Raw genomic sequence first — 26036 nt, forward strand, 5'->3', positions numbered from 1 at the left:
AACTCCTCTGTCAACAATCCTCAGATCCGTCACAGAGACAGACGAGTCAAAGGTGCATCGTGAGCAGGAAACAGAGAGATATTTGTCCTGAGCAGCAGCATTGCTGTGTGAGAGCCTCGGATTGTTTTGATAGGGTTAAAATGCACGCGTTGTAAATGGCATCAGTCAGGTAAATGTTAGCGCGTGTCCTTGCTTGTGCTTCGTGCCAGTGAGCCCTCTGCTCCCTGTTAAAGATTGATCTCTGCAGACGCCTCCTAAACTGTACAGTTCATTACAATGCTGCAGCAAAGTGCTCTTTCAGCGCTGGCTAAGATGAGATCTCCACAGGGCTAAACTGTCCACAATGCATCATGAAATGGGATTATCTTTTACCTATGTGGCTCTGCACAAGTATCTCTGCCTTTGTGTCAGCATTCATGTTTGTGTCTCAGTGTGAGAAAGACGTACGATGTAGAAAAAGGACTAAAAGAGACAACAGAAAGTATGTGAGGGAAGACAGGAGAGAGAGGGATACAAAGAGAATGTGACCTCTCTAAGTTGAGGTAGTTGGACTCTTGGCACTGATCTTGTGAGACATTGAGAGGTGTCTCCTCCTTGGAAGGAATAATCCATTTATACCATGGGTTGCATGGCTGTGATTGATGCGCAAACAGGGGCAGCACTTAATAACCTCTATCATGCTAGGTGACCCCATGGCCCTCGGTGGGCACCAGTTTGTTTATGGGTGGTACCTCCGACACACGATCCGTGCAGAAATTCTGTTGTGGCTAATGGGCCGGACTGAGGGATTGGACTGTCAGCGCCGCGTGAGCACTCATTTTTCTTTCCACGCGTCTCAGGTACCCCCTGCGCACCCCTGCTACACTCAACCTCCCTGCTCTCCCATCATCTGTCAATAGTGACTGAGTCTCCTGGAATATGGAGGCGTGAGAGAGAGTGTCAATTAGCATTAGCTGTGCTGACAAATCTGTTTTTTTCCGGACAAAGGCCTCGGATAACTTGTTCCTGATTCCTCTCTGTCACAATGTTAGGGGCGCAGGAGTTTTTTTTCCCCCCAACTGCACTATGAGAGTGTAAATGGGTCAAACACACGTGTGTGAGTCTAGCACCTGGGTGAATGACTATGTCCACATACATAAAGCTATGGGTGTATTCTACAGAGACGCACAGAACGACAGATAGAGAGACGGCCAGATCGGGAAGATGCGCCTTTCACAATAAAAAGCTCTTGTTTACATAGCTGAAATGAAAGCTGACCTTAAAGGTTATCTAGAATGTACAGAAAATGTCAAAACACCTGCCAGGAGAGCAGGGCCCCCTTTCAGAACATGGCTGTACTCAGGGGGCACGAGGGAGGACTCGTCGAGAATAACATCATAGCGCTGCACTTTACGGTAGTTCCTTTGAAAGTCCCTCCTCTATTTGCCCTCTGCTGTGCGAAGATCTTCAGTCTTAATCAGCCGTATTGTTCTGTGGAGATGCAGTTATGGGGAGCGCTAAGCTGTTTATTTATTGAACAGGCTGTTAAATTCCCCCCCGCCCTCCTCTGCTGCATGCTTGGCTCCGTACAGCCTAACGCTTTGAAGTGAGGGGCTGCCGGGTGGAGCGCTACGTCGGGCTCCCACTGGCAATGCGGCCCACGGCACCACGGTGAACAGCAACAAGCAGTGCCCTCATCAGCGTCTTACAAACAGAGACCCCCACCCCCCATTCATTCATTTGGGCTACCTTTGTGTCGCCACAATTGAGCTGTTTCACTCCAAAACGCCACGCATCAATTTTGAAAATAGACCTATTCATCGTATTGCTTTTACTCAACCAGTAAAAAGTGTCCGTCAAGAAGCCAAAATGTACTTTTAGCACGAATTTTCTTCTTTTTTTATTTTTTTTAACTGTCCGTCATAGTTAGTGGAGTTCCTGAGGATTTACAACCGTTTTTAAGTCACTAATGAGGCAGGGACTAACAAGAATAGTGAGGATCTGCAGCCGTTTCCAGGCACTAATGAGTAACTAACGAGTTTTCATAATTACCGCGGGGCTGCACCAAAGTTTTCTGTTGGCAAAATAACAGAAAAATGGTAATGCCACATAATACACGTTCTAATTCGAGCACAATGTGCTGTAGGAATTTCCTGCTCAGGAGAGGGAAATATGAGAAGAGGGAATTCATTTTACAGAATGATTTTGCAGGCAAATAACCAGTAAGGTTGAGGGAGAGATTGAGAGGGGGAAAAAAAGAATAGGAAAGTAGAACAATTTCAACCCCTTCTTGTCATTGACACTTTGAGACCCAATTTCGTATATAGAAGGCTGGTATAGACAGACAGAGAGATGGTGAGAGGTAATGGTGAGCCGCTGTGCAGTAAACTGTGCGAATCACAAAGAAATGATGGCTGGAAAATGTTCAATATCCCAAGAGGGAAGTGTTCTATCCAGCACACAGTGTATAATTATAAACACTGAGTGATTTATAAGCATAAAGGCTTGTTTTACTGCACACACTGGGCCTCACTATAAAGTAGATGATATGTTGTATATTAGGATTCTTGGCCGCTTGGACTATATTGTATCCATTTGCGTGCAAGGGAGTTTAACTCTGCTGAGGGGAGAATTTGCATGAAGACCCGCAGCTGTGGGGTTTTCACATTCTGTTGAATAAACAGACAGCTTGTTGAACTTCTAACTGTCTGAAGCGTCTCTGTCATAGGTCAGGGTCGAAGGCAAAAAAGACTTGCGGGAGGTTCTTGAAAACATTTCACCTCTTATCGGAAAAGCCTTCGAGGTGAGAGGTGAAATGTTTGCATGAATCTCTCTTTCCTTGGTATAGCACCTAATACTCTTAACTATAGTGCACCATAATTGGATATTAATTTAATATTAATAATATGTATTAATATTTAATTCAGTGAGATTGTCACAGGAAAATCTCCTCTCGATCCGAGATCATATCAGCAGCCTGGATTTTAATGAGGCGGTGTACACTTTTTGTCCAGAATGTGGTGAGTGACTAAAAAACTATAGCGGGAAGGAAATCACTGCTGGTGCGTGTTTAATGCTCTTCTAATGAGCACAGCAACAGTTTGCCAGGCTCTATAATCAGTGCATTCTAATCAGTAACATTATGTTTAATATTTCAGCATGCAACTTGCTGACAGCTGCCAGTTAGTCATAATAAAGGCTTGGGAAAGGAGGCAGAGTGATGTCTTAGGATGGAAATTACCTCACTTTGTTGGTACTTTTCAGAGGACAGATGGAAGGTGGCTAATAACTCACATGTGTGCTGCATTTTTTTTTTTATGTTTCCATGTGGCTGATAAATTGTTGCTTTTTGTTTTTTCTGCATACACGGTTAACAAATCAGTAAAAATCAACCCTTTTACAGCAGACATAGGGTACATGGTGTATTCTGTGCGTTCCATATGTTCCATCTGCACATTCGTAGTCTGAAACCTAAGTTGAACTTCCTTCTTGTTGGATGAGGAGAGCATTATTCCATTTCCAGAATATGCTCATTAGTTTTCCCAACCAATGTATTATGTTAAGCTGTAGAACATGTGCAGTAAGACGCTGTGCAAATACATAGGTGAAATGCAGAACTGCCACTGAGTTTTACCTTTATTTTTTTACAAAAACAGACTGATGTTTTTTGTTGGACTAAGGGGATGTGACTGGCTCCACCACAGATATAAGGTATGGTACTATTTGCCTGCCAAAAGGAGCAACACAATTCTAGGCTACCATGCATGGTGATTGTGAAGTCAAACCGAGACTAAATTATGGTTGATGTTTCACATGCAATTTGCAATTCAGCAGGAAAGCCTGGCATCAGGTCTTAATTAGCAGCGGTGCATTTAAATAACTCAACTGTGGCTGCATTCATTTACACCATCATCGCACGAAAGTACCAAGTTAAATTGAAGGCAGGTTGGAGTCCACTAATGATAGGAGGGATTTGAATTGTCTAGCATGTGTACAGAAGTAGGGTTCCATTATCACATGTTTTTTAAAGAGGTAATTTTCATTATCTTCCCTGAAGGAAAGTCGGCAGCTCTTTCAGTGTTGCTGGAAACTAGGTGAAGATTTAATGTTAATTGTCACTGTGCACAGGGACACTCATTATTGTTATAATCAGAAGATGTCAGTCATTATTGAATAACATCGTCGAGGACTGAGGAGGGGACTTCTGCACATATTCACTGGCTAATGGCTGCTGGCCCTCTTGCTGCTTCCTGCTCGATTTTCATTTGCCCAAGTAGTTGTCGTGTGTTCATTGACAACTCAGTAACATTTAAACACAAGTTCAATGTGGTCACAATGTGTCCCTGACCACCTCGCGAGCTGGTTCGGCCTGAGGATCACAATCTGTCCTCCACATGTCTAAGGCACCTTTATATCTGTGATTTATTTCCCATTGCAATTCAATCACCCACAATGCATTTTAACTGTTTGCACCATGAGCACCATGTCTTGTAAAACGGTATTCATTTAATTGGCTGTTAAAAGCAATCAGAGCAGCTAATGACTCCGATGAGATGGCTGTCTGAGTTTGTTTTCAATGTGACTTTGTTTAACTCTAAATAAGTGTATCACCTCTTTGCCAGCGATGTCTTATTGAATTTCAGGCCTGGTCCCATAAGAGAGCACGGGCATTTTTCAGGGTCTAGGTTTTGCTCACCTCGTACAAGGTCGTGTCTTTATGCAACGTGGTTCAAGGTGAACTGGTTGGCATGTTTCTTCACACTGTGCTCTTCTTCAAAGTCAAAGCCTTGCAAATATAGGAGCTCCATTAGTTTTGTGTAGCCCCTGCTCTTGATGGCAAGATTTTGAGCATATAGCCACTAGTTGTAACACACAAGCATGCATCCAGTGATACTGTGTACACATCATAAAACATGTAAACAGTGAGAGGAGAAAAAAGTAGATAAGAGATTAATCTTACCATAGATGCCTGTGGATATACATGGGAAGGCCTGTACAAAAAAAAGACAAAGATAACAGTCAAAGCATGATCACAAATAAAATGTGACAAATCAAATCCTGTTTTAACCTTTTCACAATAAGACAAACATATATATACACATATATATACTTAAAGAACCCAGTAGATGGAGGGTCAAAAAGAAATACCAGGGATTCAAAGAACTCCTGAGACAAGTTCGAAAATGCCTGTCAACAACAATATTGGCATAATGGGAGACTGCACCTTCCACCAAGAAGGTCAAGGGTATGAAAGAAGAAGACGAAGGAGAACTACTTTCTTTCTTGAGCAATAACTTATTTCTGAGTCTTGGAGAAGAGCTAAATAAACCACAAACACTATCTTTTCAACCATGTTGTTGAAATTGAATCATGTATTTCTCTTCATTGACAAACACTCCACTTATGATTCAAGTCCACAGCAGAGAAATGAAAATGTCTACGACTCACAGTAAATATTTCATGACTGCATATAGTGAATCTGCATTCACCTCTAGCCACTGTATGACACATACTTGTTACATATGTACTTGTTGTTTACCTCGACTGCTTCAGCTGCTCCCTCCCAAGAGGAGCAATTTCCTGAAACCCCTGCAATGCTAATAATGCACAGCTGTATTGTAACTCTCATGCACAATTCAGAAACACAAACACACACTTACACTGTGTACTTAACTGCTGCCTTCCCGCAACAAATTAAATGCATCCTAGACTTGAACACTCCTACTTACGCACACATTAGATGGATCATCAAGATCACGTGTGCTGTGTTAAAGAGGCTGCTGGACAATATTCTATCTCATACAGTTGCCCCAATGAACAAGATGGCGTATTAGTACTTAATGCTCATACTTGATGCTCATAACAGTCATAGTTTGCATATGTTGCCTGAGGGCACAGTGGATTCGATTCATGTGAATTCATAGGTGCATGAAGAGCTCGCTGCTTAATAGTCGTCTACACATGAATATCCAAATGAGGTTGATTGATCCTGTCTGTAGCCTACAGCCCAATCTCACACACAGACCTCCGCTTCCACAGACGGGTATAGATCTTACCCCAAAGGCTGAGGCCGCCCCACTGATCAAATTTTGTCGCAGCCTTCTGATGCTCGTCTTTAATTTAATGAGTGTTCTCTAAGATAAACAGATTTCACTCTGTGTAAAGTTGATGCAAACTGCCGACAGTGTGTCTCAATAACAATGAGGGCATCGCAGCAGGGGGGGGGCTTTTCAGTAAATCTGATTCAAATGATGAGAAAACCAAACACAAAATCACAGCCATTGCTCCCGCATTTGGATCAATACCAGGAATCAATAATTTCCTACCAATCACCAACAAGTGCAAGGCCACACATACACAAAACAGAGAGAGAATCAGAATAAATATCTTAAATGTTTTTTATGGAGTAAAGAGCAAAAAAACGTACATGTATTTATGGCTGTCTTTTCCCAAAACATTATAAAAAGTAACCACCTTGTAATAGTTCTTGCTTTGTAGCACTTTGAAGCAGATATATTATACACGCATGGCTTTATAGCTGAAAATAGTTTCATTATTCTTTACTCCTGTGAGCAAATATATTATGATACATCGACCTTGCTGTAAGCGTCCCTATTTCACATTCATCTTTTTTAAGCATATTAATAAACAGTAAAGAGAAAGGATTTATTCAAAGGTCCCATTTGTCCTGAAAAGCAGCTGAATACGTGCTTTAGTTCCTACATTCATCAACAGGCGTGGCCACAACATTAATATAATAAGATGGATTTATTTTCTTTTAAAGAAGGAAAACATTTTCAGTAGCGACTCACATCTGGGTGAATATAGAACAACAAAAGCACCACAAAGATTCATCAAAGAATAACACCCATATGTCAGTTTCCACCAGAGCCGCAACTGAGCCCAACTGTTTGTGTTGCCATATTGACCCTGTCAAGTTGTATTTAGAAACATGCTGTTACTAGCAGCTGTGCCAAGATCACTTCATTTTAGAACTGAAAACACAATTAATAGATCTGCATGAAAGGAAATATGTCACCTCATATGAACATACAAATAAGTAGTCAGGGTTCTAATCCTCTGTGGCTCTGTTTATCTTCAACTGACACGATACATAATAGAAAAAGTGCACGTAGATGAAAGTAAATGATTAATGTATTGATTTAAAATACTTTTTCCTCTCTAATGCATCACAACCCACGACACCCGCTTTGAAATCCAATGGTCAGTTTGTCCTTGCTTTAAAGCAAGAGGAAGGACTCTCTGTTTGTTTTCTTATTTACCAGTTTTTCAGGTTCCGCCTGTCAAGGGGAATATTTCTTCTGTGGGGTGATTTAAATCTTTTACCGGAGCTCTGACCTTTCCAGATGACTGTCTGCGTCTGACACAAACCGCAGATGATGAAGCGTGGAGAAGCACGGCCATTTTTAGTCCGGTGCCAAGCTGTGTCCATGGCACACACAGAGGTAGGAAATGACAAAATGGTCGATGAGATTAATAAAATAAATGATAACTGCCAGAATTTCAGGTAAAAAAAGAAAAGAGTCGAAACTTATGCGATAAATTAGTTTTCCAAACTCGGATTCCGTGGCCTTGGCTCATTTTCTGTGAAGAACGCAAGATAGAACAGAGGCCCTTAGACGTGATTTTCAAAGAGAGAGAAGCTTTGGAAGACGATAAAGAGGAAGAGTTTTTCAGAATATGAGGATCACCTCTCTGTCAATTCAGACTCTGACAGTGAGCTTGAAGAAGAGGATGAGATTGACATCAGCCAGCTCCAAAAAAAGAGCAGCCAGCCACAGGCACAGCCCCGCAGCAGCCAGCAAGTGGAGAAATATGGATGTAAAAACTTGTGAAATTGAATGGTCTTTTTTTTGCCTCAGGAATGAGCCACCCCCGCATGGCTGCCAACGTGATAAGGATGCAACCAGGGCCGACACGGATGGAGGTCACTCATGTGCAAGACATCAACTCTTCTTTTGAACTTTTCATCCAGAATGCCTTCCAGAAAATCATTCTGGATTGCACTAATTTGGAGGGGCCAGCGTGTTTTTGGAGAGAGGTGGAAGGAAATGGACCAAACCAGCAACAAAAAGAAAAGCTGCGATGTGTGTGGACCCAAGATGGACAGGAAGACACAGTACACATGCATCAAGTGCAAGAAATACAGATGTAAAACTATAGTCAAAGTAATACTCTGCTCTACATGTGCTGGCATGAATAGTCTGTGTTCAAAGGGGCTGATGTGTTGTGCAGACAGAAATGAGGGTGTTCAATTTCTAATTAAGTTCAAAGTAATACAAATCAATAGTGATGTAAAAACTTTGTTTCATATTTGGTTGGTTTATTTCATATCTTGATTGTAATTGATTCTTTTTTATTGCATTTTATCACAAAAAAACAAAAAACACATTCATAAATGTGATCGAACAAAAACTTGAACACCACACAGGGGTTAAAGAAGTGCAGAAAACAACGAGGTGCTTCATACACTGTATGTGCACCTATACTCAATTGACTCATCTGCAGCATCTCGACATTTAGACGAGTAAAAAGCTCAATACTTTCAGGGACTCTCTAAATTATGCCAGTTTACACTTGTTAACAGTCAACATAAATAGGAATAAAAACATCTTCACCAAGAGGAATATATTTAAAGCTGTGAAATAATTATAATAAGTAAAATTAATTGAATCATTATTTCCTGTCAGTGTCAGTCGCAGCCTTGTTATCCTCTCTCAGCTCAGGGGCCACGATGTCAGTTCTCTTCAAGTTGAACTTCTGCAATTAAACCTCAGCACATCAGAGGCCATCAGCATCAGCATAATCAATTAAAATCTTTTTTTATTTGTTCCCTGGCCGATCCATTAAGGGGTATCGACCTCTTCGGGTGCGAAAAAAGCATCAGGTAATCACTTAACGGGACGCTGTAAAGATCTGACACCTTAGTGGCACATGCAAATGTTTAAAGGGCAGTTATTGCCAAAAGGAAAGAGAGGAAAACATCCAATAAAACAGTGAAGCCCGAAGAGCATCTTGGCAGACACGTCTCCTCTTCGTCAATAAAATAGCTACAAATCAAGCAATAAATTACTTGAAGGTGTGAACAAAGTTAAACCTTACGTCTAATCGATGTCTGTGAATATCAACAAGCATCAAGTTGACTGGAAGCTTTAGATGTATGATATGCAACGTTGTCTGATGTAAAGGTGAACACAGGTAGAGTTACCAGTTTACTCCAGCAGTAGATAAGTAGTGATGGTCGGTCACTGTTCATTTAAGACAGAAAACACGTGATGTCCAGTATCCTGTCTCAAAGTCTCAAAGTGAATGCAATAAACCAGCAACATTTCATAAGTAGCTGCAGCTCACAGCAGTGTAAGCCCAGTAAAGCTGTGCCTGTAGTTCCTGTTCTCCCGCCGCCCCCCCAACACTGAGCCACCTGAGAAGCTATTTTGATAGTTGTTAGTATACATACCTGTGCATCGACTTACATCGCATAAGGTCTAGTGTTAATTAGGACAGTCAGCCGTATATTTGCAGTCATGACCTATGATTTTTGGTTTAGGTTATTATTTCTATCTCTGGCTGCTCATTAGAAGTGATTCAGCATGTCCAGCCGGCGCCCCGCGTCTGACATGTTGGCTTGTTGCTGATTTTCTTTGCTTAGGGAGTGTTCAGAAATTGGTCACCAGGGAAATTATTCTGTTGCTGGAGCTCCTCCCTAATCTATCACATAGCTTTAAAGTGGAGCACCTTTCCTCTCGGCGTCTCTGCAGACTTATTCAGCCCAGAGTATATTAAACACAGCACAGAGAGGCCACAGTGTTTATCGTTACATTCACGCTGCTTTTTAATGAAAGTGATGTTAATTATAATTCACGTGCATTTACTGTAACATGTATTCGTGGAATTGGATTTCGATTTTTTATATTTATAAGACGGCTTATTAATGGAATGATTTATTGACTTCAAAGTGTGACTAGAGTTTTGCAAAGACAGTAGCTCATAAAACTAATTCCCTGTTATTCCACTGAGAGCATGATGGCCCGCAGCTTTCAGTCATTTGTTAAGCAGCAGGAAATGACACAGTAAAGATGGCTCCACCTGTGGCAAAACGAGGCCGTCCTGCTGTAGCTGTCACCCTCCCATGTTGCCACGAGAAGTCAGGTAAAGGTAAGGAAACCACGCACGGGCACGGCGACAGCAGGATCCTGCTGGGGGAGCGCCTCGTCTCGGCTGGCTGAGTAAATAGCACTGGACCTGGGGTGCTGCCCCCTGTAGCTTGAAGCCTCCTAGCCTGTTTGCAGATGGAAGCTATGCTTATAAATCAGAGCAGCGAGGGGAGACCTTGTGCAAATGCGACCAGAAGTACGCTACCATTCACCACTGTCGCCACAGTGTGGGCTTAGGAACCTGAATCCAAGACAATCCCCTTTGTTGACTGCTGTAATTCTTTAAGCATGTAGGTCATGCCTGTCGGAATCGGCTACCTGCTGCTGCTGGAAGAGCATGTCATGGTTACAGATCAGCGTATTCAAATATGACACGTTTACACCCTTTTATTCTGCATAATGCCACACTCCATATTCTAATGTGAGCGCTGATTGTTTGAGTGTCATTATGCTAAATGGAGGATGGAGAAATGCGGAGGGCGAGGAACCTGAAACCTAATTGCCCGAATCCCACCAGCTGTTTTTATATCTGCTGCCATGATGACATGAAACCATTATCACAACAATATCTGAGCGTCCATTAAGGACTCGGCACCACTGGCTGTGTTTACATGCAGAGTCACTTACACAACACTGTGGAAAACAGCTTATTTATGTTAAGCTGTTTGCTTACACCTTTGCTACCCAATGATGGAGAATCCTTGTTGTTATGAATAAACCCGCACAGAACATTCCTGTTCTCCTCTGGGCCCTTGTCCGTAATAAAAGTATGAAAATAAGCTGCAACAAGTAAATCCTTCCCTAAGCAACACAAAGTAACATCTATTGGAAGAGAGATAAATCACAATCCAGACTAAAAAAATTGTACATAGTGCTTACTACGGTGTTTTAGTTGACATCAACAAATATCTATTGTGCTGAGTGAGTGTGTAGCAGTAATGAAAACAAACTGTGGAGGGGGTATGATGTTCCTATCTCAGTAAAATATGAAATATTGAAGAATGGCAGTCAACTTAACCTGGTCGTTTATAATTACAGTGTTAGGTTTACCTACTTATTCTAATCCATGTACAGAATAATGTAAAAATGTGGCATTTCAAAGAGAGTTCTCTGTGCATGTAGACAAACTTGGCAAGATAATTGCAATGTGCAAAAACATGACAAGTAATAAGAAACATTTTTAGATTAAATATTTTTAATGGATGTGTTAAGACGTTGTGATGTAAAGTGTTTGTTAGTTTTACTGTTTCTGTCATCCTGTAATTAATGTTAGCAATACCTTCACTAATGGGTTATGTTTTCATCTGTGTTTGATTGTTGTCGCAGAAACTGCAGGACAGATTTCCACAAAACTTGTACGCTGTACGGGTCCGGCAGGAACCCACTTCATTTTTGGTGAGGTTGATCAGGGTCTGGATCCAGGAATTATTTTCACTTTCTTCGAAATTGCAAGATGTTTCAACATTGTTGTTGATTTCTCAGTGAATAATTCATATCTCTTATTCATCAGTGTGTGCAATTTGGTGCAGATCCAAATAAAAATCAATTTAGTGAATACAAATATTGCTTTATACGGGGGACTGTTGGGAACAAACATTCACAAGAGGGCCCATAAGCACATGGCCACTTCTACAGAGGGACCAGCCTGAGACCCTACTGACTTAGTTAGAAAGGCAAACTTTGTAAGTCCACAAGATCAGAGCGTAATTAACTCTCTTTGTGTACACTGAAGCTCGGGATGCTCTGTGGTTTCCTTCGTCTCCCAGCCAGATCCACAGCACTCATTCCTTCTGTGCATGCTGGGGATGCAGTGTTGCAGGCAGAAAGAAAAAAAAAGACAGGCTGCAGCATGACAGGGGTGAGATGAATGGGCAGAAAAAAAAAGGTGTAAATGCCGCAGCCTGTGGGTAGGGCAGAGCAGTGGAGCAAATACAAGCAGATACTGGACTGATGGCTGCTTGATTCATTGGTCCATGACGAGCGGTATGGTTGATCAAGCTGAGGCCCACAGCTGCAGTGCACAGGTAAAACGAAGACGCTTCTTTTGAATAAAATATGGTGAATTTTTATTGAAAACTTGAATTGAACTTTTAAAACTTTGAAGCTATAACATAGTAACGTGGGATGCTTGCAAGAACATCCATTTCTGGGTTCAAATTGTTCTCTTTTATTATTCATATCACCATGAGTTCCAACAGAGGTCCGCTGGTGACACCGGCTCCCTCAGTGTTAAAGACGGAGCATTTAGACCGGCACGAAAATGACAATACTCTGAACCGAGGGCACATGCAACCAGACGTCTGCTCATATTTATGTATGAGGGGCTCCTGCCCGGGATCAGTTGAAATTATATCACTGACCACTGTGCAGGAGTGAGGCAAAGACAAAAGAAAGAAATCCACGGCGGCGAGACAAACTGTCTGACCTCCACACAACCCGCACATGATTGACAGAATTCAAATGAGAAGGCGAGGAACATGCCAGGTAAACTCAATAACAAAATATCTTCCTGCAGCTCCAACCACTTCTCTACGGCCGCAAAAAGACTTGGAGTCAGATATTTTCTGTTTTCAAAAACAAGACTTATTGATTAGTTTAGAATGCCAGTTGCGAGTTTAGAATCTGGTGGCAGATGAAATCAAGACTGCTCTGCGGGGCTGAGGTGAGGGTGTGGAGCTGAGAGAGCCTCAGACTGACAGTGAGGAGAACAGACCTGTGGTTAGGTTTTCTGATCAGGAATCATTTTGAAATGTAGTATACAGACTGGGGCTTTTATTTACCCCAACTGAACACAAAACCAGGGCTGTATTTGAGAGGTGGTTATTAAACATTAACTGTATACCCGTTTGATGTGGGTATTTGATGTGAATACAAAGACTTATTAATCACAAAAAATATTTCAGTTAAAATGAACCAATAAAACAAAAGCATGGCATGACTTTGTTGTTGTACAGGTTTAAATTCTGCTGGAAAATGATGGGCTCTACGATCAAGAGCTCACAACATAATTTCGGTAATTCCCCCCCCATTCATTGACTACAAAACTTAATTTGTTCCATAGGCCACCAGCCTTAACTATTTATGGAATACAAGCATTTTATGTGACAATTTATGGCATCCAACATCCGCTTCCTTTAAGGCCTTGAACTTTACTTTGATTAAGATCCTCAGCCTGACATGATTAGAAAAGGTCTTATGAAAATTTTATTATATTTATCACAAGAGCCGTGACATTATAAACTGTGGGAGGCATTTTGATTGAAATCCCAAAATGGAAGCAAAGAAAGAAGCAAATAAAAGGTATCTGCGGTAATTCCCGAGCAAACTGTTTAATTTGAAATTTTTAACCTCAGCACTCAGCGGTGTAGAAGACATCATTCAATGTGCCCCAGGGCCTCGAAAGCCTGTGATTATTCCAAAGAGTGCTTAAGAAATGTGGAGCATGTGTGCATAGCGTGTAGCATTAGACACCATTTGCATTTTGGAGCCCTAAATTACAGGCGGGCATAAAGAAAATGATCAAAGCAGAGAATATGAGGATTCTGTCGGAATCTATCAAACTTATGTCTCATAAGGTGCCTCAAAGTGAGAATGCCTCTGAAATGCAGAAGACAAAATGGAGAAAAAGAGACAAGCCAAATATCCTTCGGTGGAAGGTAAAACCAGGGCATATATGGATTTTTCAAGATCCATAGCCCATGTCAAACTGTCTCTGAAGAGATTAACCAGCATATGCAGTGGGGAGGTTAGAATTAGCAGTAATCCTAAAATATAGCCCATGATTCGTACCACAAGAGCAGCAGGTTCCCGCATGTTCGAAACGAGAGTAAAATAATAATTACAAAGCATTTTCTTAGAGACATTTACTCAAATTTCCATTCATAAATCAATTTCAATAGCACATTTAATCAGATAAAGGAAGAAAAGGGGTTTCGGGTCTTGCAATGTGAAAGCCTATGGTATCCTTCCAGTCCAGAATTACTAATTAAACTTTTTTTTTTGGGGTTGCTTTCAAGGCGTCCTTCAACACTTCAAAAGCACCGTATCAAAGGGGCTTCAAAGTCAAAACCTCACTCTGAATTTTGACGTGACAGTACAGCTAAACGACAAGTGACTTGCTGTATGGCTACTGTCTTTGGCCTTCCTCATACCCGGCACTAATATGAATCTTGGGTGATCTGATCAGAAGTGGACAGTTCTAGGTACACCAGGTAATACGTGGCATTACAACGGCTCTCCACACAAGAGTGTGGACACCTGACCTGAACCCGACAGGTCCCGTCAGGGTATTGACCCCGGTATACGACAACAATGTTGGAATGATAGTGGGTTTGTGTCGGGTTCGCCCCACTTCTTGATTTTTTACACTACATGCCTGTAATCTGGGAAAACATGGGGGTCGGGTCGGGCTGGGCTAATTTGCAGCCCGAGCTGCTCTCTACCCCACATGTGTTTTGAAGGGGCCGAAGAGATTGGATCTCACTTCCTTGCTCAAAATGTAAATACACACGTGCAATGTTTATGTTCCCTAAGAGCAAATGTTACTATGACGGACAGATCTGTTTCACTGTGTGTGTGTGTGTGTGTGAGAGAGAGAGAGAGAGAGAGAGAGAGAGAGAGAGAGAGAGAGAGAGATATGTAAAGAGAAGATACTAAGAGAAATAACATTGACTAAAATTTTTTTAAAATTCTTTAAAGCTGGTCAGAGGACGGAGTAGGTGGCCCTTCAATGTTGCCCAGGACACATATGCATTCAACAACTAAAAGAATGTGTTCATATGCATCTCAGGGCTCCTCTAAATGTTGCTTTAGTCAACAGATCTCAATTGCCTCCTCATCTTTGGTGTACTTGTACTGTGTACTAAGAGCTTTGGTGTACTTTTCTGTGTACAGTACTTAAAGCTGTCCACTAGTGATCAGATCACTGTGATGGATGTTGATGCCAAAGGGGAATTGGGCCTTCATGGCAGGTCGGATGTGAGACAACACTGATGCTGCATAGTAACGCCTGCCACTGAAAAACGAATAAAAAAAAGAAAAGGCCTGGCCATACTAAGGCTGCTACTAAGGAACCACAGCTGCAATTAAAAGAGAGTGTGGGTAATAAATGATTTAAATCGCCATAGTTTGTTGCCCAGTGTTAGTTAGAGCATTAAAGGTTTATGGATAAGTGTGGCTAGGGGGTTCTGCTAATATTTCGGTTGGAGCTGTAGTGGGCTGAGAGCCGTTGAGCCGTTGTTACTGTGGAATCAGTGTTTTAGGGTTAAAAAGAGAAAAGGCATTAGCATGTGTTCAGCAGGGCGGAATGAATTAATGTGGTTGATGTGAACGTGGAGATTATTCTTAGCTGGAGTCCTGTGGTCACCCAGAACAGAGGAGGGTCTTCACTGAAGGGTATTCCTCAATGGCACCAAGACTTTGAATATGAAAACTGGAATCCCAATAGATATTTAGACTATTACAGCTGTATACAGCCTTCATCTGTTGACTGATTGTGTGGGGATCTTTTGATATATAACCTGTATTAACTTTCCAGACACCTCTGTCCAAAGCGACTCACAGCTGAGTGACAACACTAAAGCTCTATTTCAGTAAGACACTTTGAAGTAAGTGCTACAAACAGTGATAGAAACAGTAATAAGATAAGTTTGTATGAATAAAAATGATTCTTGGCAATGATACAGAGTTGCACACTTAACACTAGAGCCAATTAAGAGACTCCATAACTAATTTTTTGGGGACCTCGTAATTCCTGTCTAATTGTATGAAACGGAAAAGATAAGTAAAATAAGACCCACAGGAATGTGGATAGGAGATCTCCACAGAATCATAAGAAAATGATAAAATAGGACATAACCACATTTCCCAAAGCACCACATACAAAATAAAAGCTAACGTTCGTTGAGAGTCCCGAGCTCATTAACTGCAAATCGAATCGAGCGCTCTGTACGGGTGCAGCGGTGACCCCATGGAAGCGTGGTAAGTACATAATTATTATTGAATCACAGGGATACATTTTCCAATTAGAAGGGTGAATGTTTGTGTTTTTCTCCTGCATACTGTACCACACAACATGCAATGTGGCATCGGTTGAGTCCATTTCTTCGGATTTTTTCATCAGCGTCATGTTTTAGGGAATAATTACTCTGAGACCCGAAGCCCGGGAATGTTTTTGTCCAGTGGGAATTTAACGCACTTCATGAACTCTCTTTGTTAACGGAAGCTCTGGGTGCTCCGTGATTGCCTTCATCGCACTCGGTTCCACAACGCTGGTGATAGCTCATCCCATTTGCACAACTCCTGTGAAACGTAGCCTGCGTGAGCTCCTGTGATTCAGTGTTACAGGGGAATAGGAGGCGGTCTGTCGCTCGTCTGTGAGCCGGGGTAGGCTGGGATGAGATGAGTGGCCGCGAGAAGAAATTGTGGAGCTACGTAGACAAATAACTACAACCATGTTGGAGGCTGGATATTTCCCTATGCTGCCTGTGTTTGTGCATGTAGGGTTGGATGGACACATAACTGATCTATCTCTGAACCAAACATGCAGGGAAGAAACTGATGATGATTTTCTAATAAAAAGCTCAGTAAACTAATCACAAAATGTCCGAATATCTCTACAAAGGCTGAATAAATTACCCCATATATGCACTTAAATATATAAGGAACTAATAATATGAAATACTACCATATCTAAAAAAAATTATATTCTTAGAACATCATTACACAATTATTGAAAAAATGTATTTCCTTGTTTGAGAATTATACTGTAGATATATTTCAGTGTCACACAGCACAAACATCTGCGGTTAAAAAATAAATATGTACACTTTGGTTTGATTATGAAAGGCTGTTTATCCGTGTAGCTCTGTGGGCAGAGCAGGCCCCAGCAGAACACTTTCGCTTTAAACCCCCACACAACATAAAGCCATAAATCTGAGCTTGCCCAGAGGTAAGAGCAACCAACACTAATTAACAGTAGCAGGATGAGAGGTCAAGGCCTTTGTCGTATTAGCATGAGAAAACACTATTTTTCAATTTACTCTATATACAGTATACTGGCCGGGTGCATTTTAAGTGATGGCAATTCAAGCTTGCAGTAAACCATGGGCATGAGTACAGAATGCATTTACTGTACACACAATGTTTCCAATTTCAGTTCATTTCAGCTGCATGCATGAACATAAGGGGCTTTTCAAATGAGATGACTATATTGGCACTATGGATGCGATGGAGGCTTCAGGGAATGTACACAAAGCAACATCTCTGATCCGAAAGTAAAGCTGAATTTAGGCCTACTGCACAGAATCGGTTTTCAATGAATATGTCTACCTCTTAAAAAGGACTTTGGTCCAAGGACATAGTAAGCTCTGAGGAGGTCAGCCCCCCCCCACTGTGTGAACCTGTGGGCCACTCTCTCCCACTTTGATCCGAGCTCTGATGATGCTGTGGCAGGCACAGACTCGGGAGTGGAGGGATTAGGGACAGAAGGGACACAGGGAGTGACAGCTTCCTTTGTATTCACTCTATCCTCATTTTGGGCAGAACGGCAGACGGCATGCAAACCAGTGGCTTCTCTAAGGTGTTTCCTTTTTTTGGCTGTAAAAACCCTCAACTCTCAAAGAGAGAGATCAGCCGGGGCAGCGGGCTCATTGATAACTGTATAATGGCTCACTTTAAGAGAACAGGCGTTTTGCTGAGATGGGTCCGTGGTTCAAACTGCAAGCTATTAGTCATGCTGTCGGCTTATTTCCATATGTGTTTTATTGTCTCTTGGGCAAAGGCTACTGCACCTACTCACATTTATTGCACTCACGGCAGATCTAATGATATTCATACCTACGGCAAAAAACAAAGGGCCTTGTTCCTTCCTGTCTCCATGTGGGAAAGACTCTTGAAAGGTGACAGTGTGAACGCACATTCCGCGTTTGTGCATCTCTCTTTGATGGGTGTTTTGTCTCGCTGGTCTAGAAAGGTACAAAGCTACATGAAAGCACAACTGTCTCAAAAATCATCATCATTGCAGACAGAATGTGAATTCAGTAATGGGGGCATATTTGATGTGAGGTGACGAGGTATGTCAACAGAATAAATACTCTAATGTAAAACAGCGCGCTTGTGTGGGTGCATTTTCATAGAATCAGCAGCACCGACACACACGCTGCACCTCAGCTACTTTGAAGTTGATTATTAAGCTAATCATCAAAGTTCAATACAATTTGTTTGACATGCCTGGTTAGCTGCTGTTGTATAAATTGAATGTACTTGTGGCGGCAGCTACCTTGCCACTAGGCCTGTGGGCTATGCCTGTAATTAATCACTTTTAGCTTTAGTTGTTAGCCATGGTGGTGACGTAAATGTGAAAAATATAATATTAGTCCTAGCACCATATTATACAAGCCATAGTCCAAAATTGCTGTTGTGTGTAAGAAAAATACAATCAGTAAGTCAAAAATGTCCGATAATAATAGGTTACCATGGAGGTTTTTATTACGTTTTCTGTGAAAGCACATAGCACAGATTACTGAGTATTTGTTAAGGCCATGGTGTGTCTCTGAGTGGTTACAGTTTAATTGTACCATTGAAATGTGTATCTGCTCCCCACCTGCTGTTAATCCAGCCTGTTTGAGAATCAGGAGGACACAGACTCCCGGTGGTCACCGGATGTAAACACTGTATGGAGGTAATTACGATGGGATAAACACACAGAACCCTGTGACAGCTATCTGAACCTCATGGTGTCCTCTTGCCAAGCTCGAGGGGAGAGCACATAATACAGCTTCCTTGTCACATTGCATACTACCTGCATTCATAGCAGGTACAGGCCTATGGGGGGGATCAACAGATGTGGAGGTGTTTGTAGGCGTGCTCCCCAAGGCTTGTTGCCATCTTCAAGTAGTCCTGTCACATTTACACTACAGAGGAAGATATGGATATAAAGTACAAGGCTGTAAAAGCAGTGTTTTGAAACATTGGGGCGTCAGTGGATTTACTGAGTGTAAAAGTCCTCTGAAGGGATTGCCTGTTCAAAGTATCCACCTTTAAATCCAACAGGAGATGTATTTCACCAACAGTCACGATCTAATCAAATTCTCCCCTCAGACACAAGTTAGATCCCTTTGTACGAGGATGGTGGTACAGAGAAAACATGCGGATCCACTCACCACTGAAAATCTCCACAGAGATATGAAGGAGTATGGGTCTGCCGTGTGAGTACATGAAGCTGTGGTGATCATTAAAGTGCTTAATAGACCGTGTCGCCTCTAGGACCTGACAGGCAAACTGGGCAGAGTGGGGGATCCAGAGAGAGGGTCACCTTCATGTAGCGACAGCACTGTCACACCGGGGCCTTGAAGGGAACCACTATGGCCTGGCCCAGACCATACATGTCTCCAGTCAGTCAAGCAGAACAACAAATCCCCCACTCCCTCCTCTAGCCGTAAACAAAACACAAAAAGGGACCCGACTCAGAGAGAGAATTTACAGACATTAAGTGTTATTTCCAAGCAGCGCAGTGATGTGGTTGATCTAGCTTCAAAATAACAATTATCATTAGAAATAATGATAAAATAATGTAAGGCTTATACTTCTTAAACGCAATTACATTGTTTATATTTGAAATATCTACAGCAAAAAAAGTCAGGCAGTTAATGAAAACAGAGACACTGGGGATATCACTAAGATGTGCAGGTGCTGTCTTTTTAATCTTTTTCTTAAACACTGTTAATATGCAGCACAAGGCAGAAGTAACAAAAAGAGGAGCGTTCAAGCCTGCCTGCTTCTAGCTGTGTATGCAAGGCTTTTGTCGAACGTAGTCAAATCCCTGAGCTGTTTTTTCAGAGTGTTGTTATCTTGGTCCGAGCACAGGTGCGACTCTAAATGAGGAGGGAGGCAGGACGGACCCAAAGCCCACCAGCATCTCGATTGAAAAGAGAGGGGACATGTCACTCAAGGTCATGGTGACTTGCGGCGGCAGTGGCACTGCAGATTGATTGGGAGGACAGGAAGCAGCTGGCAGAGAGGAAACAGGAAGGTGACTGAGGGAATCGCCAGGCGGCTCCGGTGAATTATGACACTGTCTCTCCAGCTCTTTCTATCTCGTATGAAGACTAAAGCCTGGGTTATACTTCTGTGAAGGAACGATGTCATTACCGATGTCATTTACACTTGTGTGCTGTGTCGGGCCACAGACTGTTCATAAAGATGGACAACAGGACGGCTCTCCAGAAGTGAAGCCAAAGCGTCTCGATCATCCCCCGATGGTTGCTGCAGTACAGGTCATAAAAAATGTCTCCTCCATTTTAGCAGATGGGACCTGGAGCAAACTAAATACCCAAAGTACACATCCATTACATTTTTCTCAACTATGATTTCTGTCGTTGTTGTTCTTATCACACCAATGTATATTCAAGTGTTCATTTTTTGTCATGATTGACAGCTGAGACAGGACTCGAGATTGTGCCAAATGACGTTTGTGCCAAATGACGTCTTCAGAGAAAGATGGCAGTTTGTACCAGGGATATTTTGGCTTCATATCTGGATGAGCCGTCCATCTTTATATACAGTCTATGGTGCGGCAGTGCAATCACATGGCCAAACCACTAGTTGTTGCTCTTACCATGTTGCTGTGTGTACTTCAAACAACGGTGACTGAAACTGCCACGGCCATGTTGGCGATGGTGTTGAACAACTGTTACTTTAACTGAAACTGTTGCAGCCCAGAAAGGAGACGCTGAGGGGGATTAGTGTATGACCACTGAATTAAAGCAGAGGACATTGTGACACATAGACCAGTGGACCAATCACAGTTGTCGTGGTCTGCGTCATGTAGTTACTAAGAAGGTGCGTGTCAGGCGCTGGATTTAAGTGGTCCTGTCATGCTGCCTGCTTCTGAATTAATATCTGATTTCCATGCTCCATACAACCTAACTGCCGAGGATAGCGATTGGTCCGAAACTCAAGTTGTTGCTGTGGTTTGATTTGAACTATATGGGTAACTTTTCACAAATGGCCAGAGGATAATATAGCTAATTACAGCTTTCTAAATGTGGAGTTCATCATGAATATTGATAAAGCATTAATTAGTTACTAAAACTGGAAAACCATTTTCTCTGCAGCAAATACATCACGTGTTTTTGGAGCAAAAATGTACTGCATCACTTCACAGCATAAAGGATTCTGCCACTCACGGAAATTACTGTTCTTAGGAAAAAAATAAAAGTGAAAATGAAACACTGGAGCCAAATGTGGTATACTTTCCAATAAAATCTCTCTATCAATAATTCAATACAAGCAATAGACAGCTGATACATTTTTAGTGCGGATCATGTTGACAGTAAGAGACCGGTGATGTAGGTCATTATCACTATGCCTAACGGAGCTCTATGCCAAAGACACACACACACACACACACACACACACACACACACACACACACACACACACACACACACACACACACACACACACACACACACAGAACTTCGTACTGGAAAAAAACCTGACAAAGATCCCATTCTGAATCGAGACGCTGTTTAGTTAAACTCTCTGTGGCACGGGAGGTATAAGTGTGCAGGCTTTTTTTTGTTGAATAACTTCGGATCTCCTTGCACCTTGTGATGTACACATATTTTTTTCTTTTCTTCTCCTCTTTCTTGCAGGACCTGGATTTGCTGAAGTAGGAGCAGGTTGGGTTCTTGTGTTAGGTATCTAAAGCCCTGATGGCCTTGATTAAGCCAAAGTGATCTGATCACTTATCTCAATTCACTTTGCTCCAATTTCATAAGAGACTCTTCACTGCATCGCAGAATGGGAAATTCTGTAGTGTGCTTATTCTTTAATTGCTCAATGACTTTGCAGTGCTGAGTCCAGATAAAAAAAGAAAACTTCCTGTAAGGGGAAATTATGAGATGAAGTGCTTTCTCAATATCCAAATTGATTGGTGTCCTCTGGCTTTACTCCAGAGAGTTTGGTGCTCCCTCTATGTCCAGCTCTGTGCTACACATACTGTACACACATATGTAAAGAAAAAACTCACATACATGCATCACCTTCACGAACATAGATTATGGGAATTTCAGATCATCGTCCTTTACACGTGATGGATTAAATCTCTTCAACATTTTTTATTGGCATTCTACTAGATATATCTCAATGTGAGTGTATGCACATGTTCTCCATCTCACACCCTTTGCTCTCCTGTGAGGAGGCAAAGACGCGAACGACAGAGCTCCAGACTTCATTCCATGCATATTGTCATTACCAGGGGTTTATGGATGTGACATTAGATAATACACCGGGTGAGATTTGGAGGTTATCTGGTATTCCAAGCCGCGTGTGAAAAGTCAAACCATGAAACAGGATTCATTGCTGTGTTCCGTCTGGCAGGTACTCCATTCAGCACATGGCATGGTGACTAAATCTTTGGGCTTTTCAGAGTCATCTGTATGTTAAATGAAAAAGGTAGATACAGTAACGGCTGATTTAAATTTAAATCCATTCTTTGGTCCCAGTCACAGTCGTGACATCATTTATAAAAGGCGCGAGTGACATTTATGATATTAAGGTCACTGGTTGACAATGAAAGAAATGTTTAATCTGCGAAATTACCCCATGAAATGATTACTTCATTACTTCATTATGATGTACTGCTAGCATGTTGTATAATGTTTAATTAACTCAGAACAGGAGAAAATATGGGTTAGGGGGTGTAACTCAAGGACTAGCAGCACATTCAAAATCAGGTGTCAGACATTCAGCTGCTAAACGCTTCCTCTATCGCAAAATAGATCACAATTTTTTTTTTATAATAATAACTCTCGAATAATACAGTCCAACAGAGACATGGCCTGTTCCTAGCACACATCATTCAGGTCAACGTCAGGCATAGGGTCAACAATGAGGCCACAATGCCAATCACCATCATGTGAGTGAATTTGTATTCTCAGTCTGAACACAACAGTCACTGCCACTACATGGGATATAAGATTTGCTGGGCCAGAAAGAAGCATCTAACACCTCAGTGGCAATCCCCAGCATCAAAGCAAGACAACCCTGCTGTGCTGGAGCTCATAAACCGGCACAGGGCACAGCATTGCCTCCTGAATTGCTGAGTAGGCTTACATTGAGCCAGTTTAAAAGTGTGAGTCAATCAGCTCGGGCCAGGCACAGTACGTCAGCCCTCGTTAGCTGTGACCTTGGGAGATAATAATAGCACTAAACTGGGTGTATGTGTGGGGTAATAGCACCATGATTAAAGAATTATGTGGGAGCGCACATACACTGGCATGTCTGCCAATGCACACAGTTCTTCACCTGCGCCTGTGGGAAGACGGCTGCTGTTTTGATAACAAAATGATGAGGGTGCAAGGAGCGGAGGGTACATTCGCAATAGTTTGCATATACACATTAAGTCTTAATGTTTTAAGTCTCACAACTGTCCTGATATGTACATATATAGTCAACACTTCTTTCACTGTTCCCAGTTGGCTGTCATCAGACCTCACAAAGCCGATCACACATGGCACCAAGCAGATGGGGATGGTGGTAAATATTAATCTCTGAATTTATACATATCCTGGATTTAGAGAAGCGATGGTGCACTTCTGAACCAGCACACAAATCCTAACAAACGTTCCCAAGGCTCCCAATACCTGTCAGCGCTCTTCCTTATGCATTCTCTTTGGTAAAAAGCAAAGGAACCCATGCATTAACAAAACACAGGAAAGCCTTGTGCTCTGTGTTTGTGTAAGAAAAAGGCTTGCTATGAAAAATCTGAGGAAAACATGCAGTGAAAAACTGTAAATAGTCTCAGAGCAGAGACAAGCAGCTGGCTGTATGTGTCAGGAAGCACAATAAGAAAGTAAAGCGAGAGTAAAAATGAGTAAGAACAAAATACAGTTATAGAAGATTAAATCATATTTAAGGTAATATGAGTCAATTAAATTAAATTAACTGCCACTGTTATTTCCATATGGGATGTATCTGCGGCAGGGACAAGAGACCACTAGGGTCCTTTAGGGTTGGAGGACTTGTTGCAAAATATAATTTCTATAAATGTGTAAAGGCAAAAATTACTTATCACTGGAAAGATGTAGCTTTTAATATCAGTGCACAATGGACTATACTTAAGTAATAGAATAGGCTATGCTATACACTCATTTTATAAGAGTTAAGATTTTCCAAAATCATAGTTACTATGAAACTGGCAAGGTTTCATTATATAAACTCCAGGCAGCAAAAACGGCAAAAAATGTAAGAACAACACATAATAAATCCTCTGCACTGTAGTTTTCGACAACACTTAATATTTATCTGGATATCCCCATTACTTGTGCAAATGTCAGAATATTAGTATTCAATTATGTTAGCGCGTCAACCCCTGCAGGAGTGTTTGACTCTGGACAGGTGTGTTTTAATTGCGTGGCGCCAGCAGCAAGGATAACATCATCTTTTCCGATAGGCCAGCATCACACAGTTTGCACAGGGCTGATTTGCGAGCAGTGGTTTGTGTAGATTGTCTCAGTGCTGGATGCTTCGCATGTATGTTGCTGTTTCCGGGACTATCGAAATATCAGATCAAAATAAAAGCTTACTTTCAGAGGTGCCTTAGTAGCTCACCTTATAAATCGTACAAACCCCTTTCAAGGTGAAACTGCAGTGACCACATGCAGCCTTGGACCTTCACTTCACTGTTATCCCCATTCTCTCCCTCCTGCCGAACCTGTCACTCTCTCCGGTCTCCGTCAAAAAATATGTGGGAAAAAAATGTGACAGTTTGAAACTATATGATCGGTTCAGTAATTACGATGTAATGAGGTCACAGGAGTGTCAACAGAGTATTTGACCATGGCTCAGCCAATCACAATCAATGACTGGAATGATCGTTTTTTATTAAAAGAATTGATAGTGCAGCTTTTATTAAATAAAACATGAGGAAATAAGATCAACATTTTTAAAGAGAGAGCAAACCTTTTCACAGCGTGACAGATTTTCTAATTTGTATTTCTGGAGGTGCTAATGTCATTCACTCTGTTTACATGAACATAATTGCTGTTTATTCAGCCCAAAAGCTACAAATAACCCGAAAAATAACTCTTGGGGTGACATTCATCTTAATCTGAGCCGCCATCTGATTTCTTCCTTTGAAAGGATTTCATGTGTACAGCCAGAGAGACAATGTCTCCTGTGTATCAAAGTATGATGGAGAGACCTTGTACTCCGACCAAACACATCTGTAAGACCGGGGAACTATGATTGAAGGATAATTGGGTGCAACCTTGTTGAAATGGAAACCTGCGATGGACTGGAAAAATCCAGTTTCATGGACACAGGCCTGGCAAGGTCAACGCTGGGTTCAAACACCTGGCTTCATAAAAGTGACAACTGAAAAGGGGAAGGAGCTGTGAGGCCAAAGAACTAAAGTCAACACTGGTGTCAAGCTACGATTCACACCTGTGGTGGAGCTACTAATGCAAATACCAGACCAGTGCGAATACTGTACATCCCATATTCAAAATAACTGCACGTTTCTCTCGTGATACTAAATTATTCTCACATTAAATGCCATGCCTTGTAACTTGAAGCGCATTAACAGGAATGTGCAGAGTTCTCATTACTATTCATTCTGTAATAATTAAAATATCCATCTGCGAGAGGTAAATTTGAATGTGTTGCCAGGCATATCACAATTGCAGCAAAATGTGTCACTGAGATTTGTGGACCAGTTGGACATAGAAGATGAGTGGATGATTTGTTCATGGCTAGAAAACGAAGGGTTTCCTTGGCACTTCATGCACATACACTGTTTGGAAAGTCCCACGCACAGGCAGAGACTTTGAGGGATCACAAGACTGACCAAACACACCGGAGCAGCATGAGTTGTTA

General features: G+C 41.8%; 1 protein-coding gene across 3 annotated transcripts in view; it reads right to left on the reverse strand.

Moving 5' to 3' along the window:
• Positions 1 to 26036, reverse strand: part of macrod2 (mono-ADP ribosylhydrolase 2) — a 412908-nt gene that overhangs the window by 91919 nt on the left and 294953 nt on the right. For all 3 annotated transcript variants that reach the window (XM_034607896.1, XM_034607897.1, XM_034607898.1), the window contains exon 7: positions 4940 to 4970. In XM_034607896.1, coding sequence (XP_034463787.1) covers positions 4940 to 4970 — 31 coding nt within the window. The remainder of the gene's footprint in view (positions 1 to 4939; positions 4971 to 26036) is intronic.

The sequence above is a fragment of the Hippoglossus hippoglossus genome, chromosome 15 (genome assembly GCF_009819705.1).
Source record: "Hippoglossus hippoglossus isolate fHipHip1 chromosome 15, fHipHip1.pri, whole genome shotgun sequence".
NCBI lineage: Eukaryota > Metazoa > Chordata > Actinopteri > Pleuronectiformes > Pleuronectidae > Hippoglossus > Hippoglossus hippoglossus.